The sequence below is a fragment of the Macaca thibetana genome, chromosome 1 (assembly GCF_024542745.1).
Source record: "Macaca thibetana thibetana isolate TM-01 chromosome 1, ASM2454274v1, whole genome shotgun sequence".
Lineage (NCBI taxonomy): Eukaryota > Metazoa > Chordata > Mammalia > Primates > Cercopithecidae > Macaca > Macaca thibetana.
In genome coordinates, this window is record NC_065578.1 from 126,077,103 (window position 1) to 126,092,638 (window position 15,536).

The window sequence follows — 15,536 nt, forward strand, 5'->3', positions numbered from 1 at the left end:
GCTGGGCCTTGTGGCACATGCCTGTAATCCCGGCTACTCGGGAGGCTGAGGCACAAGAATTGCTTGAACCTGGGAGGCAGAGGTTGCAGCAAGCTGAGATCGCGCCACTTTTGTCCAGCCTATGTGACAGAGCAAGACTGCATCTCAAAAAACAAAACAAAAACAAAGAAAAAGAAAAAGAAGAAAGATCTCAAATTGACAACCTAACTTTACATTTTAAGGAACTACAAAAAGAAGAATAAACTAATCTCAAAATTAGCAGAAGAAAGGAAATAATAAAGTTTAGAGCAGAAATAAGTAAGAGAATAGCTAGGCACAGTGGCTCACACCTGTAATCCCAACACTTTGGGAGGGCAAGACAGATGGATCACTTGAGGTCAGGAGTTCGAGACCAGCCTGGCCAATATGGTAAAACCCTATCCCTACTAAAAATACAAAAATTAGCTGGGCGTGGTGACATACACCTATAGTCCCACCTACTAGGGAGGCTGAGGCAGGAGAATCACCTGAACCCGGGAGGTCGAGATTACAGTGAGCCAAGATTGTGCCACTGCACTCCAGCCTGGGTGACAGAGCAAGATTCTGTCTCAAAAAAAAGAAAAAAAAAAGAAACAGAAAGTAAAATTGTATTCACTGTGGGGAGGGAGAAACAGTTGTTGTTCAAAGGGTATAGGGTTACAATCGTGCAAGATGAAAAAGTTCTAGAGATCTGTTGGACAACGTATATACAGTTAACAATACTGTAATGCACACTAAAAAAAGAGTAAATTTATGTCTTTTTTTAACCAGTTAACAGATAGTGATAGGTAGATAGATAGATAGATAGCAGATAGGTAGATAGGTAGGTAGATAAATAGATGATAGATTGATAGATATAAAGATAGATGGATGGATGGAGAGAGAGAAAGAGAGAGAGAGAGAGAGATAAAGAGAGAGAAAGAGAGAGAGAGAAACCCCCCCCCAACAAAACATGTTAACTCATTCTTTATCATTCAGTCAAGATAGCATAGTAGGCTGGGCATGGTAGCTCACGCCTGTAATTCCAGCACTCTGGGAGGCTGAGGCAGGTGGATCTCTTGAGACCAGCAGTTCAAGACCAGCCTGGCCAACATAGTGAAACCCCTTCTCTACTAAAAATACAAAAATTAGCTGGGTGTGGTGGTGCCAGCCTGTAATCCCAGCTACTGGGGGTGGGAAAGGAGGAACAGTGCCAAACCTTGAGCGCTGCCCTGTTCCAGGGCAGATCAGTTTTAGAAGGCTGAGGATCTGTAAGCGGATGCCAATAAAACTATTGTGCCTGTGCATCTTTTGGAAAGCCTTAAGCTGTTCCCACCTAAAAACCACTGATTCCCAGTTCTGCACGGTGAGTTTCCTACTGGGATCTCCCTCAGTACAAGAGCAGGGGAGAAACCAAGGAACTGGCAATGTCCCCTCCAGCAGCTGCAAGTCATAGCTTCCATTTCCCCTGGCCTCCCACACTCCTTCTTCCTTGCACCTCTACTTCTCCATCCCACAACTTCTCTCTGTATCAGGATAGTCTACTAATGAGAATTCAGAGCCTCAGTGCCACTCATGGTTCAAGACTAAGGGTCATGGGAGTTCCCTCTCTTGGCTTTGGAGCCCCTCTCCCTCTGTCTCTGTATAGGCGAGCTTCTTCCTTCTGCCTTCCTTCTTGTCCCTCTTGCCTGTTAAACTTTCTGCTCCTTAAAACCACTCCACGTGTGTCCGTGTTGTTTTATCTAAACCAGCATGAGGACCAAGAACCTTGGTGTTCCTCCACTCATCAGAGACATATCATTTTAGTGCGTTGGCCAGGAAAGGAAATTCATTCATCTGATTGAGTGAAGGAAACTTATTTTAAACTATTTATGGCCTTTAAACGTTGAGTAAGGAGTACTCCTATGAACAAAATTTGGAGCATGTTTATTTCTCTGCCTGGGTTCTCTAGATTTTGGAAACTATCTGAATCAAGCTTGACATGCAGAGTCAATAAAAGCCCCTTGGGGAGAACTGGCCTCATGCCTTGTCTACACAATCTCTGCACAGGGTTCCTAACCTGTGGTCAGTAAAGAATGTCACTTTCTAACAGGTCTGGGAGCTCCAAGTTTATCTTGGGACCTCAAGAGGAGAGGATCACTCAACTAACAGGTATTTGAGGATACAAACCCATGACTGGGCTAGGCTTTAATAGTCTTATCTGAAATTCCTTGTGAAACAGAGTTTCATCAAAGCCAATCCAAAAGGCCTGTGCGGAAATAACCACTCTTGCTGCACTTTATGCAAATAATCAGGCCAAGCATAAGACTATAGTTTATTCGTGATGTGTTTTTTCCAAAAATGAGGACTAGAGAGAAAAATGGTGCTCCAAAGCTTATCATACATTTATCATTAAGTCCTAGTCTCATTAATTGTTTTCAAGCTTTTCGCCTACATTTTAGACTAACCCTACTTATTCCTGTGAATCAAGCAGTGATCTCCTGCAGCTTGGAAGAAAAAATAAGGGATGGGTAACAGAAAATCTGCATCAATATACTAGTTCTGGGCAATTATTCTGCAAATTCTGCCAGGTAATAAAAGTGAGTAGGGTGCCCATAACCCAGAGGTTTCTTTGTTTAGGAAAATAAAACCAAGGAACTTCATAGACCCCCAAAGGGGAATTCTATATCTTGACAGGTAAAAGTTTAGATGGAAATTATCTACCACACCACACTTATGGAAACTGCCCTACTCACTCTATTATTTGCAATCGGATTATACATGGTAGCACCTTCTAACTGAAATATTAAACAGAGAGTTTCCATCGTTGTCATATTTTGCTTAATCATTATCCTTATAGCAGGGATAGTAGTTACTAATGAAAAGGAAGCATGAAAGTTTTACTATCACTGAATCTGCTAGGACTTTTTATTGGGTTTAGTGATGCAGTTTTAAATGAAACATGCTGCTTTTGGATTAGCACTTCTAGTAAAGTAAAGGAAAATCTACGAATACTTAAAAAACAATCAAAATTATTGACAGGCTCAGGGAAAATGCCAGCTTCATCCCCGAGTGGCTACAATCCCTCTTTAATAAATTGCAGTCTTCTTTATGGAATTAGTTAACCCCTTTATTAAGCCCTTTCTTGCTTGTGTGTCTTGTATTGATATTTGGACCCTGTATACACAATACTATAACTCAAATTGTTTCTTCTCATCTAGAAACAATCAAACTCCAAATGGTGCTGTAAACAGAGCCATACCTGGACACGCCATTCTTTTGAGGACCCTTAGATTGACCCCAGGAGTAGCCCTAGCTGCTGTTCCCCATTCGATGCCCCTTTTCAACAAGAAGTAGCCAGAAGGAGTCGTCGCCCAAAACCCCCTAACAGCAGTTAGTGTAGCATCTCCACAGGGGAGAATGTTGTAGGAGTTATTAAGAAATTATTTTAGGCAGATAGAGAGGAAAAGGGGTCCTTGGGTCCTTGGGAAGTTTTCTTTTTTTTTTTTTTTTTTTTTTTTTTTTTTTTGGGACGGAGTTTCGCTCTTGTTGCCCAGGGTGGAGTGTAATGGCGTGATCGCTCACCGCAACCTCCACCTCCCGGGTTCAAGCGATTCTCCTGCCTCAGCCTCCCAAGTAGCTGGGATTACAGACATGTGCCACCACGCCCAGCTAATTTTGTATTTTTAGTAGAAACGGGGGTTCTCCATGTTTTCTTTTTTTTTTTTTTTTTTTTTTTTGAGACGGAGTCTCGCTCTGTCGCCCAGGCTGGAGTGCAGTGGTGCGATATCGGCTCACTGCAAGCTCCACCTCCCGGGTTCACGCCATTCTCCTGCCTCAGCCTCCGAGTAGCTGGGACTACAGGCGCCCGCCACCACGCCCGGCTAGTTTTTTGTATTTTTAGTAGAGACGGGGTTTCATCATGTTAGCCAGGATGGTCTCGATCTCCTGACCTCGTGATCCACCCGCCTCGGCCTCCCAAAGTGCTGGGATTACAGGCTTGAGCCACCGTGCCCGGCCTCTCCATGTTTTCATTCTGTTAAAGCATCTCCAGAAAAGTTTCTTGTAAAGCCCCAGCCCTTAGAGCCAGGTTGGCAACCTTTGATATGCAAATGCAAGCCCGTAGAAACTGGGTCCACCCAAACATGGTGATTCCCACAGCCTTCTGGCCCTTTCCCCACATGTTCCTGGCAATGTGGCCGCCCTCACGTATCCCCAGGTGTGTAGAACATCATGGTACCCTGCACTTGCATATTAAAAGGCTAGGGTGGGGCCGTGTGCAGTGGCTCACGCCTGTAATCCCAACACTTTGGGAGGATGAGGCGGGTGGATCACCTGAGGTCAGGAGTTCGAGACCAGCCTGACCAACGTGGAGAAACCCCATCTCTACTAAAAATACAAAAAAAAATAGCCGAGTGTCACGGCACATGACTCTATTCCCAGCTACTCAGGAGGCTGAAGCAGGAGAATCGCTTGAACCCGGGAGGCGGAGCATGTGGTGAGCCGAGATTGCACACCACTGCACTCCAGCCTAGGCAACAAGAGTGAAACTCTGTCTCAAAAAAAAAAAAAAAAAAAAAAGCTAGAGTGGGAGGGCCAACTTTTTCTGAGGGCTACGTGAATGCCATGCATAGTCAAACCAATCCCCTGAGCCCTATGCAAATCAGACACCTCCTCCTCCAGCCTCCGTGTATATACCTAGATGGTATCTGTGGCAGCTGGGGTTCCTTCTCTCAGCTTTGGGGCCCCCCTCCCTCTGTCTCTGTACAGGGGAGCTTCTTCCTTCTCCCTTCCTTCTTGCCCCTTCTGGCCTATTAAACTCTCCAAATAAAACAAAAAAAAGACTAAGGGTCATGGCCCCTCTCTCATGGAATTGCAGTGAGGACTAAATGGGACTTATTGTGTGCCTGGAAGTTGAATTTGAGTCTGAGTCTGGGCTAAAAGGGCCCAGAGATTGGTGACCTAAGGCCTTTGGCCCTTCATGGAGGAGGATGGAGGGAGCTGCTGGTCCACAGCTGACAGTGCCTGTTGGAATTCAGGAGTTCTGGCTCCTTTCTTGCTCTGCCTTTGAGGTTCTTCTGTGAGATTCTCTCTCGTCACAGGGCCCAAGGCCTAAGACCACCAAAGCATAAAACGTTTCCAAGGGGTGGGAAGGTTTTAATGAGCATCCCAAAGGGACCAAGGGATACAAACTCCAAATCCGGCCTTTATATCACCATTATTTCAAGCAACGGGAGGAGGCTCAGCCTTGCTTAGCTCACTCCCAGATGAAGAGGCAACTGGAGGGAAATCCCTGAAAGTGCCTCTCTACCCAACAGAGGGGCTACGGAAGGAAAGTGGAGAGGTCTCTGCTGCTGCCGCCGCCACTGCCACCAAAAGCAGGGAGACCTCAAGCACCAGGCTGACCTCTGGAGGTTAGGACAGACCCAGAATCTGGCAGGAATTGGGCAGGAACATCAGACATTGGAAAGTTAGATGAGACTGAACAGGTGAGAAAACTCTTAGGGCCCCCAGACAGCACTGAGATCTCACAGAGGGGCCCCAAGAGCCCACTGACTCCAGGGGCTGAGACACCCCAGGGAGGGAGGTACCCCTAGACTGAGACACTCACAAAAGGACCCCAGTTCAGCAAGGGTCAGAGGAAGGTCTGGAGAGAGAAGAGAGTAAAGGGCCCTGGGTGAGCAGGAGGCTGAGGAGGGAGCCTGGGGAGAGCACCAGGGCGGGGTGTCAGGCCGGTGCCTGGAAGGTGTGGCCAAAGGGGTCTCTAGCTGCTGCTCTGCTGCTCCTGCTCCCGGATGAGTTTGGCCATGGGGCCGGTGATGCCGCCTATCAAGGTCCAGTACTCGTCGAAGCTGATGCGCCCATCGTGATTGGCATCCAGGTTCTGGATGAGCTTATCCGCAGCCTTCCGGTTCCCTGTGTCCTGGGGAGGAAGCAGGGGTCAGCAATGCTGAGGGTGGAAACCCCAGAGAGAGACTCCAGGCAGGACCCTAGGCAGAGACCTAGGATCTGGCCTGGGCAGCTGCTTCCCTTGGGAAATGCAAACACAGCCCCACTGGCTAGGCCTGAGCATCCTGAGAAGACAGAAGTCTGGGGGTGGAGGAGACCCTGGAGTTAGGGGGCACTGGAAGGATAGAGGCCTCAACAGGGAAAGACACCCTGAGAGGCCAGAGGCTTGCAGGGGAGGGAAGGGGAGAGGGAGGCGAGGCCTTGGGTGAGAGGCCTTACCGACAGCATGTGGTTCAGCTCTTTCTGGAGCATCTCGCGGAAGCTGCTCTTGCTGATCTTGTTCTTGACCAGGCTGTACTTAGACACATATTTGTAGAAGTTTTCCACCAGGACAATGACCGCCTTCTCCAGCTCCGTGTAGCAGTCTGACATCTCCCTGCTTCGCCTGCTGGTGGGGCCTGGACACCAGGAGGAGGGGAATTGAGAAGAGACCCCCACAGGCCATACCTCCTCCTCCACGCCCACCCTAGGCCCTGGGTCCCTCCTCCTCCCTTGCTTCTGGTCCCTGGAGAAGAAGGTGGCAGGAAAAGGGGAACAGAGTGGGTGGGGGAGAGTAAGCCCTGGAATGAGAACTATGCGGCTCCTCTAATCCAGGTGCTCCCCAGCTGAACCACCTCAACAGGTTCTCCAGGCCCTGCCCTAGCCCCAGGCACCAGGTTCCAGCCCTAGGGAGCAAGATCCCTAGTGTCAGAGACCTAAGGGGCAAGAGGCTCTCAAGGGAAGAGGAGAAGAGTCCGCCTGCTCTCCCACCCTGCTCCGCAGCTGGCCTACCTCCCTGGGTCCGAGCATGGCTGGGACAGCTGAGATGAGCCATGGAGGTTAGGGGCAGAGGCTACTGCCTCCCACTCCCAGGAAATAAAGCAGAAAGGAAGGAGTAGGCCTTTCCCAATCCCTTGCCGGGCTCCAGGGCCGTGAGTCCAGGGTCTCAGGCCCCGGCTGCCCCTTTTGGGAAAGGACAAGGTCCAGATCTGTTGGATCAGATTTTGTGCAGCTCTCCCAACACACCGCTCCACACCCTGCTAGCCTCTCCTCCCTTATGCCCATCCCTAAATACACAGCAGGATTCAAGAACACCCCCACCCATACTTCATTACCTAAGGCAGGGCCAAGCCCAGTTACAGCCCAGCTGGAGTCGGACCCTGGACACAGCAGCAGACTGCCAGAGGGCACATGCGTCACCCGCTTACCCCTGGACAAAAGACACTTTCCAAGCGGATACAGCCTTCTGAATAACAGGATATGAGGGGAGCAGGCGGATCTGGATCTACTCTGTGAGTCACGGCCCGTGCCCAAAGCCCCCCCACATCAACCCCGGGCAAATCAGACTCCCTTCCCACTCCCAAGCCCAGGAATGTGCTCCAGCCACCCTCACCCGGCGGGTCCTGGCGAAAGGAGATGGACAAAACAGGGACACAGCCACCATAAGGGCCTGAGCGAGCCACAGTCAGATTTGGAAGGAAAGGCTGCTGGGTCAGGCCCCACCACAGCCTCCTGTCCTGCCACCTGCTTTCCACTGGCCCCTGGTGGCCATTCCTACTCCCATGCCGGCTGCCCTGCCCTCTCCAGCCAACTGAAGCCTGCCAATCACTCGGGCCCTGCCCAAACCACGCCTCCGAAGTAAGCCCGCCTTGACCCCTGCCCTGGGCGCCATCCTCCCTGACTCCCACAGACGTGTCTGTCATCACCACTCAGCTAGCACTAGCTGGGGCCCACTAACTGGTGAGGCCACAGTGTCTTCCTGGGTCCTGTCTTGTTCCTTGAGACAAGCATTGTTTTTCTTACGCACGGCCAATGTATTTTCTGAACCAAACGGCGGGACTCAGACTTTAGGAGAGTTTTTTTAATCCTGGGTATACACCACTCCCTGCTTTTAATCTCTGCATCTCTCCAGGCCACATTGCCTGGTCCAGTGCCTTGCTCAAGGTAGATGTTCTATAAATATTCCACCTCCTTCCAGTCCTGATAACAGGTATCGCAGGTCCCTGACCACCTTTTAAGCTTTTTCTTTCATGAAGCTTCTTCTGAAGGAAGGGTGGGACCAGGAGGGAACAGGCCAGGAAGCAAGAAGGAAGGAGAGTTGAGAGGAAGAGTCAGGCTGCGGCTTCTCTGAAGGGAAATCCTGCCCTTGTCTCCCCTCCTCCACCTGCCCGAACCCTCTAGTCCCAGCTGGGAGGATGGAGCACAGTACCGCAATGGCAGGAAGCCGCACACTTTTCCATATTCTTTTATTTAAGTGTGTAACTGCATGGTTCCATGTCTATTCCACTATAAGACTTTCATACAAACGCTTTAACATTTACAGATGAAGAGGAAGACCATTGTTCAACCTGTGGTCTGTCCGCTATGCTGCCCTTGGGTTGGAGGTGGCTCAGGTTCATAACCAGTGTTTCAGGTGATTCTGAAAACCGTGCCCATTTCTGGAAAGACTGTGCCAAGTTCACTCCCAACCAAGCCTTGGGAGTGGGAAGATAATTCAGAGAAGCTCTTCACACTTAGCCACCCCCATCCTCTTTCCCTAAATGAGGGATCTTGTGGGAAATGGTCAGGGAGAGGAAGAGGGAAGGAAATGGGTGGTACACCTCCCTCTGCCACTCTCCCCACAGGCCAGCCTACCTCTCCCACCACCTGCCTTCTTGGAGTCATTTCTCTGAGCTGTCTCCTCCGGGCCCTCCTCAATATCATGACTCAACCCCTGCTTGGCCTCTGGCAGCAGCCAAGTGGACAAGACACAGATGAGCCCCAGAGATGACTCTGCCACCTGCTCCCAGGAGTACTGGGAGACCCACAGCGGGAACTCCAGCACCTCAGGGCTTCAGCTCCCAGCCCATCCTCCCAGGAATCCACCCATTCCCCACCTTCGGTAAAATGGACAGTGCTGGAGATAACCATCTGACAAGTGCTTTTCTGGAGCTTTTTCTGAAGGAAGGCTAGGGTAGTAGGCGGGCAGGGATCATTACCCTCCTCTGCCTCCCTACCCTGGAGGCCAGGAGACAGGATCTGCCACCCCACCACCCCACAAACCACCTACTCCTCCCGCCTGCCCCATTCCCCCACTAGCCAGGCCCTGGGTCTCCTGGTTCAGGGGTGGGGCATATGTTCTATCCCATCAGCCCCTTCCTAGAAAGGTCAAGCAGGAGGTCGTTCCTGCATTGGCCCTGCCACAGGTAGATCCTGGCCTGAGTGGACAGTGCACCCTGGAGCCTTCCAGAAATGTGGGAATGGGAGGACCACGAGTCTTCCAATGGGCCCTCTCACCTCAGGCCTCCAGCCCTACCCCAATGTTCTCATTGTCTTCCCCTTGGCTGATTCATCATTGAGCAACCGGCAGTCTCCCACACCCACCCCGCCCACCTCAGCCCAACTTGCTGACTTCTCCGAAAGCCCAAATTGCCCTGACACCATGCCCATGGATCCCAGCCACTCCAGCCCCACCCTCCCACCCCCAGGTTCTGGGCCCCACGCCCTCCAGATGCCTCCTAACCACCCCCAACATCCCCAGGCTCCTTCCATCTGGAGCTCCGAACATCCGCCACACCCTCCTAAGTCCACCTTCTCTTCTCACCCCACACACACCTCTAGAGTCTTAAGGTTTATCCAGGTGTTGGGATGTGTCCCTAGACTCCTGTCCCTCCTGGTCACTGTTCTCTCCAGAGCCTAGCCCACTGCCAAGCCTAAGTATGGATTCTCTGTGTCCCTTCCATCTACCTGGAATTCATTTGCTCACTTAGGCACCATGAGTTTGCTTACTCATTCATTCAGTGGCTCATTTACTCACTCTCACTCATTCACTTGCTCATTCAATAATGCATTCACTCTCTTGCACATTCATTAATTCATTCCCTTTTTCATTTACTCATTTGTCCTCTCTGCCTTCAATATATAGGGAAGGTGCCATCCGAACTGGGCTGACAATGTCACCTCTATCAGTAAGGCTGTTTCAAATGAAATTTCTCCAGCCTCAGCTGTTCCATTCTCTGCTCCTTCCTGTGTTCTTTCTCTAGTTCCACAAGGCCCTCTCCAGGAACAGCTCCTGGAGGACAGTGGGGCCTGCTTGGGTCGCGAGGTAGCCACTCTGCCTCACCCCTCACCATCCTCACAGGACTCTCTGCGTCTAACTCACACACACACACACACACACACACACGGAGCAAGGACCTCTGCCATTCCTGATCCCCTCTGCTTGGGTAACCCATCGCCCTTCCACTCACTTCAGCTCTTGGAGCAAGAAGCCAGCCTCTGATATTTTTCCAGACAAGTGAAGTTGGAGGAGTTCGGTGTGGATCTTGCCGCCGCCTCCCCCAACACACACACAACTGTCTCAGCCTCACCAACACTTACTAGAATGTGGGGAAAGGCAGAGCTGGCTCCCCAGAACCCTTGCCCTCACCTGCATCCCGACTGGGCTGGGCAGGGGAAGGCTCCCATAGTGCAGGTGGCTCTGCCAAGAAAAGCAACTCAAGCCGGGGCCTGCCTGGGTCCTGAGGTGGGGAAGCTGCTGAGTTCAGACCCTCTTCCAGAGAGCTCGCAGGCTCCCCACAGCCTCACTCAGGTTCCTCCCAGATCTCATCATCCCCCTCAAGGAACAGCTCCTGGAACACAGTGGGGCCTGCTTGGGTCATGAGGTAGAGGAGACGCCACCTCAGCCCCTGCCTCCTCTTCCCGGAATCTCAGGCTCCCTGGGACTTGCCTGGTTCCTTCTGGACCCCACCGCCTCTCCCAGGACACAGCTCCCAGAGCCCAGCAAGGCCTGTGTCCAAGCTCTGACCACCCCCAACCCAGACCAACACGCATTTGTCCTCTCCTATTGGGAAGGATCGAGTAGCTGTGGGCAAAGCTTCCAAACGTTCTGCCCCTGGAGAGGAGCTCCGTCAGCTGCTGCGACAGGGAGGGGTCTCACCACCCCTCTGAAGGCCTCACCCAGTCCCCAACCCCCCAGGACTCCGCATTCCCAAACTGGCCTGTGGGGGAAAGTTAATAATTACCAAAATCTTCCTGCCCATTCTCTAGCAGGCCCCTCTTCCCAGGCCCCCTTCACTGCCCCTTCTCCTGGCCTCCCAATACTGTGGGGCCCTCCGGCAGCCACAGACCTCCCAGGCCGGGCCTGGGGTGCTCACCTGCTGCCTCGGTCTGCCTCCGCTCCAGCAGGGCTCTGGGGCTTGGGCTCTGGCACTACCAAGCAGCTCCCTGCACTCAGCCCAGCCGGGACTCCTCCCCACTGCACTCCCAGAATCTGTCCCACTCCCTCCCAGCCCTGCCCGCTGAGCTGGCTCAGTGGGGAGATAGTGGCTGAGCTGCCTCTTGACTTGGCCCTGGGGTTGGGCCCTTGTTAAAGGGATACACACCTTTTTTCACACTCCTCTACCCCCATCCCAGAGGGAGTGGTGAAAGCTGGCACTCCCCCAACCACACCCTCCCAGCCCCGCAGGGGCTGAGCAGAACCTGACAGGGCAGACAAAGGAAGGGAGGGACTGTCACCTGCCTTTCTCACCTGGGTCACTGGGATCCCAGTTTCGGGGGCTCCCAACAGACAAGTTCAGTTAACATTCCAGGCCAGCCTAACTGGCCACAGAAACCTCCTTGCCATTGGGGTTTCAGAAGTAACTCCCGACTTCTGTGCTCAAATCAGAAGGCAGATGCCAGGGACCTGTCTGGCTCCCTGGTCTTCTGTCTCCAGTCGGGCCCATCAGCTCTTCTGAGACCCAGCCCTAAGAGGAGAACTCCTCTGGAAACTCCCCACACCCCACTGTTGCCCTAAGATACCCGAGGAAACTGGCCAACTCGACCTCCCTACACTAGGGCAGCAGCTGAAACCAAAGAGGGGCCCACTCGCCCACTCCAGCAGTAATGACATTGGCTCATTGGGCACTCGCCATGTGCCAGGCTCTCTGACATGTGCTTTACATGACATGTGGCATTGTCCTCCTGGCAATCCTGTGGAAGTAATATTCATAATCCCCATTTTATAGATGAGGAAACTGATACTAAGAGCATGCCCAAATTTCCAATGATAAGTGGCAGATCTGAGATCCAAACTCAGGCCAGTCAGCCTGTTTCTAACCCTCCACCCCCACCCACCGCATTTCCCTTGTTATGTCAGCCGGGGCTCAGAACACCTGGACTAATATCCTTTTCCCCAAGTGTGCACACACACTCTCCTCTCCTATAAGAGGGTCTGCCCGTTGGCAAAGAGGAACCTGCCCCTCAGAGAGGACCATGTTGCCCTTTTGGGCCTGGTACCACCCTCAACCCAAACCCATAGGGAAAAGTGAGTTCCCATTCACTTCCACTGCCAACCATTCCAGCCCCACATGCCCCACCCTACCAATGACTTTGCCATTCACCCCCAAGCTCCTCTCACCCGTGGACCCTGGGGAAGGGGGTGTTCAGTCAAGACAACATGCTTCACTTTTTTCATTTTTTTTATTAATCAAATGATACAAAACAACCATCATTCTGTCAATGCCCAAGCACCCAGCTGGTCCTCTCCCCGCGTGTCACACCCTCCTCAGCCTCTCCCCCAACCCTACTCTCCCTCCTCTCCGGCCCCAGCCCAGGGACAGAGTCTAGGAGGAACCTGGGGCACAGCTGGAGTCAGGAAGAGAGCCCTGGACAGACAGCTATGGTTTGGGTTGGGGAAGAGGTTGGGAAGTAGGTTCTTAAAGACCCATTTTTAGTACCAGATATCCAGCCATATTCCCAGCTCCGTTCTTCAAATCGTTTCCCATAGCCCAGCTCCTCTCTGTTCTCCCCCACTACCAATTCTTTGGCTCTTACACAATTTTTATCCCTCAAATATTCATCCCTGGCCCAAACAGTCCCCTGAGCCTCCCTCTGGTGGGGACTCCTGCACTCATGAGCTCCACAGAGCATCCAAGACAGAAGTGCACAGAGACCCTTGGGAAGGCCGTTAGGAGGCTGAACTTTGCAGAGATGAGGAGGGCTGCAGGCTAGGGAACAGGGTGGTGGTAGAGGACAGTTTTATTTCCAGGCCCACAGTCTCTCCCCAACACCCCCAAGAATTCCAGGGGGAGTTCTCAGCGCCCCCGGACAGGCCTCTCTGGCTTCACACTCTTAGCCGCTTCTCTAATCAGCTCCCAGAAACTCCTGAACTCCAGTTTAGAGTCATTGCAGCTGCCCAGGTTGGCAATTTTCTCTTCCAGGCCACAGTTGCTCTAAGGGGAGTGAAGACACCATGGCTCAGGGAGGCAGCAGCTTCCGATCTTCCCACCCCACCCTGCCCAGGGGCAGACAGCAGGAGCAGAGCCTGCCCGGCTCTGGGAAGGGAGAAGAGCTGGGGGTTGCAAGTGCCAGTGTGGGTGGGGTCCTGGGACACTTGCTTGGGAAGTCAGGGTACTGACTGGCTGGGGTGGGGTGTGCTCCCTCCATACCGGCATGAGGTGGGGCAGCTGCTGGGTGACCAGGTCCCGTAGCTCAGAGGGGGTCAGCGTCTCCTTCCCACCCTCCACGGAGTACTGGTGGAAGTTCTTGATGAGGGTCTTAATGGCTCTCTCCACGTCACTGAATTCCTGAGCATCCTGAGGACAGGGGACATCACCCACATCAGTGAAGCTCCACGCACCCTAACACCCTGCTTCTCCAGGAGTCTGGCAAAGCCCTCGGGGCAGAAGACTGCTGGAAGGCACACAGCTCCCACCCACTCCAGAGCCCAGAATCTAGCCCCTCTCCCCTACCCCAGCTCGGCCTTCAGGCCACAGCGGCCACAGGTTGGGGAAGGCTTCTCTCCCCACACCCCCCAGCTGCAGGCAGTGCAGGTCCCAGCATGCACCCAGGCATCCTCTTCCCAGGAGGACTCCATCTGCATCACCCTGTGTGGGCCTCAGAGGAGGGTCACATCGCACTCACAGGGTCTGGGGTGCAGGGCAAGGCCAATGTGAAGGGCAAAAGTCAGTGGGGGGACATAGACTCTCAGGGTGAAGGAGAGGAGTGTTGGAGCAGAAAGGCCAGGAGTGAATGAGCCCACCTCTGCGTTGGCTGACCGACACTGTCCCATGGTACCCGCTGCGTCTGGTCCTTTGGTGAGAGTTCTGTTGTCCTATAGCTGGCCCCAGAGGAGCTGATGGCTCATGATCTGCCTAGAGGAGGGGGCAGGCCTGAGGTGAGGGGAGAGTCTAGCATTTCTTTCTCAACTGCCCACTTTGGCTCCACCTCAGATATGCTGTGCCTCACCAGGGGGTCAAAACCAACACCACACAGGCCCAGGCCCTGCCTAGGCTTCAGGAGCCGAGGTCATATCCCCCAGGCCAAAGCATCTAGGGGGAATCCTTTGGGCCTCACCTTAGCCTCATTCTTTCCACCTCCTCCAACCACCCACCTCTGCTTGAAACACACACACCAACCTCCAGGATCTGATCCCCCAGACCTTACCCTAAGTGTGCCCTCTGGTCAGCAGGCTGTATATTTGGGTGAAAAGCCCTGGGTTTCCTTACCTGCTGGCAGCCGCAGAGACAAGACAGGAGGAGCCAGCTCACCTGAGCTCAGCTCTTATACCTGGGGGAAGGGAGTGGAGGCAGGGGCTGGGCCTAAGCCACCCCTGCTATTGCAGCAGTCTGGGCTGTGAGCCAGCTTTATGAGCCCCACCCTGCACTAGCCAGAGTTCCAGAGCCTACCCTGACCCTGCCACGAGGAGAGAGCCACAGAGCGCTGGGGCTGGGAAAACCCTGGCCTCAGATCAGCATGCAGAGTCACAGAGAAAGGGAGGCGAGAAGGCTGAGGAGACAGGGAGGACTTGGAGACCTCATGGGGTCACCCTAGGAAGTGGAAGGCCCTGGGGAACTATAGGGCAGGGAGGCAGGGGGGGTCTGAATCTGTGACCAGGAAAGGAGAAGCAGGAGCCTCTGTACCCTCCATGTGTGTGTGTGTCTGTCTGTCTCTCTCTCTGTCTCTCTCTCTCTCTCACACACACACACACATACGCTTCTCCCAGCCAGGCCCAGTTTGGATACTGACACTCAAGCCTGCCTGGATCCCGGAGCCCAGCCTTTACCAGTCCTGGAGGCAGAGAGATGAATGTAGAGAACTTCGATCAGGAGGAAGAAGCCAGAGAAGGGTAGCCTGGTGGAGGGAGACAGATTGAGTGAGTGTTCACCTGACCTCCCTTCAGCTCCCCTCAGCGGCCCAGAGCGCACAAATGCAAGGCCACTTACGCTGCTTGGCAGCTAACACCCACTCCAAACTGGTCGGGCCACGTGTTTCTCTCTCCCTCCCTCAGAGCCCCATGCTTTCCCTAACCCAGCTGCAGAGCAACACCCCCTGATCCAGAACCCAGAATGACATCCCAGAAAGCCCAACCCCAGTGGCCCTCCTCACCTGCCCAGGCCCAGACACCCACAACCTGAAGTCATGGGGAGGGGGTAGGAAGAAGGGCAGAGCAGTAGGCATGAGTCAGGGCAAGGATGGGGTGCGGCCCAGAGCCAAAGTTCCCAGGATCTTTTCCTAAACGCTGAGATCAGAGCACACCCCACTACGTTCCTCCCCATGTCACCTTCTCAACCCAGGGCCTTCTGTGTCTCAGTGGAGAGGACCTTCCAACA

The 15,536-nt window shown here is 53.1% G+C and overlaps 3 protein-coding genes across 59 annotated transcripts in view; 1 reads left to right on the plus strand and 2 right to left on the minus strand.

Moving 5' to 3' along the window:
• The window catches only part of S100A1 (S100 calcium binding protein A1), a 1,186,348-nt gene that overhangs the window by 1,154,918 nt on the left and 15,894 nt on the right, over positions 1-15,536 (plus strand). The window contains exon 1 of one of the 50 annotated variants that reach the window (XM_050754101.1): positions 6,095-6,098. The exons of 48 other annotated variants lie outside the window; for them this stretch is intronic. The gene's annotated coding sequence lies outside the window, so the exon portion shown is untranslated. Of the gene's footprint in view, positions 1-6,094; positions 6,099-11,498; positions 11,503-15,536 lie in introns of those variants that run through there. One more of the 50 variants, XM_050754121.1, reaches the window with a different exon arrangement.
• S100A16 (S100 calcium binding protein A16) overlaps positions 5,113-15,536 on the minus strand; it is a 193,344-nt gene continuing 182,920 nt past the window's right edge. For 2 of the 5 annotated variants that reach the window (XM_050755955.1, XM_050755946.1), the window contains exons 2-4: positions 11,100-11,182; positions 6,205-6,383; positions 5,113-5,899 (exon numbers count right to left, since the gene is read on the minus strand). In XM_050755955.1, coding sequence (XP_050611912.1) covers positions 5,741-5,899; positions 6,205-6,357 — 312 coding nt within the window. In that variant the 5' untranslated portion in view covers positions 6,358-6,383; positions 11,100-11,182 and the 3' untranslated portion in view covers positions 5,113-5,740. Of the gene's footprint in view, positions 5,900-6,204; positions 6,384-7,079; positions 7,537-11,099; positions 11,314-13,734; positions 13,745-15,536 lie in introns of those variants that run through there. The other 3 variants (XM_050755963.1, XM_050755939.1, XM_050755973.1) reach the window with 3 other exon arrangements.
• On the minus strand, positions 12,387-15,120 carry S100A14 (S100 calcium binding protein A14). 4 transcript variants are annotated; one of them, XM_050755891.1, is made up of 5 exons: positions 14,990-15,120; positions 14,433-14,493; positions 13,967-14,078; positions 13,374-13,520; positions 12,387-13,157 (listed from the first exon to the last, which is right to left on the minus strand). In XM_050755891.1, exons 3-5 carry the CDS (start codon positions 13,994-13,996, stop codon positions 13,020-13,022), a joined length of 315 nt encoding a protein of 104 aa, XP_050611848.1. In that variant the 5' UTR covers positions 13,997-14,078; positions 14,433-14,493; positions 14,990-15,120; the 3' UTR covers positions 12,387-13,019. The 4 variants fall into 4 exon arrangements, with proteins under 4 accessions (XP_050611848.1, XP_050611863.1, XP_050611855.1 ...); XM_050755906.1 differs by lacking the exon at positions 14,433-14,493; XM_050755898.1 differs by lacking the exon at positions 14,433-14,493 and having other exon boundaries at positions 14,953-15,120.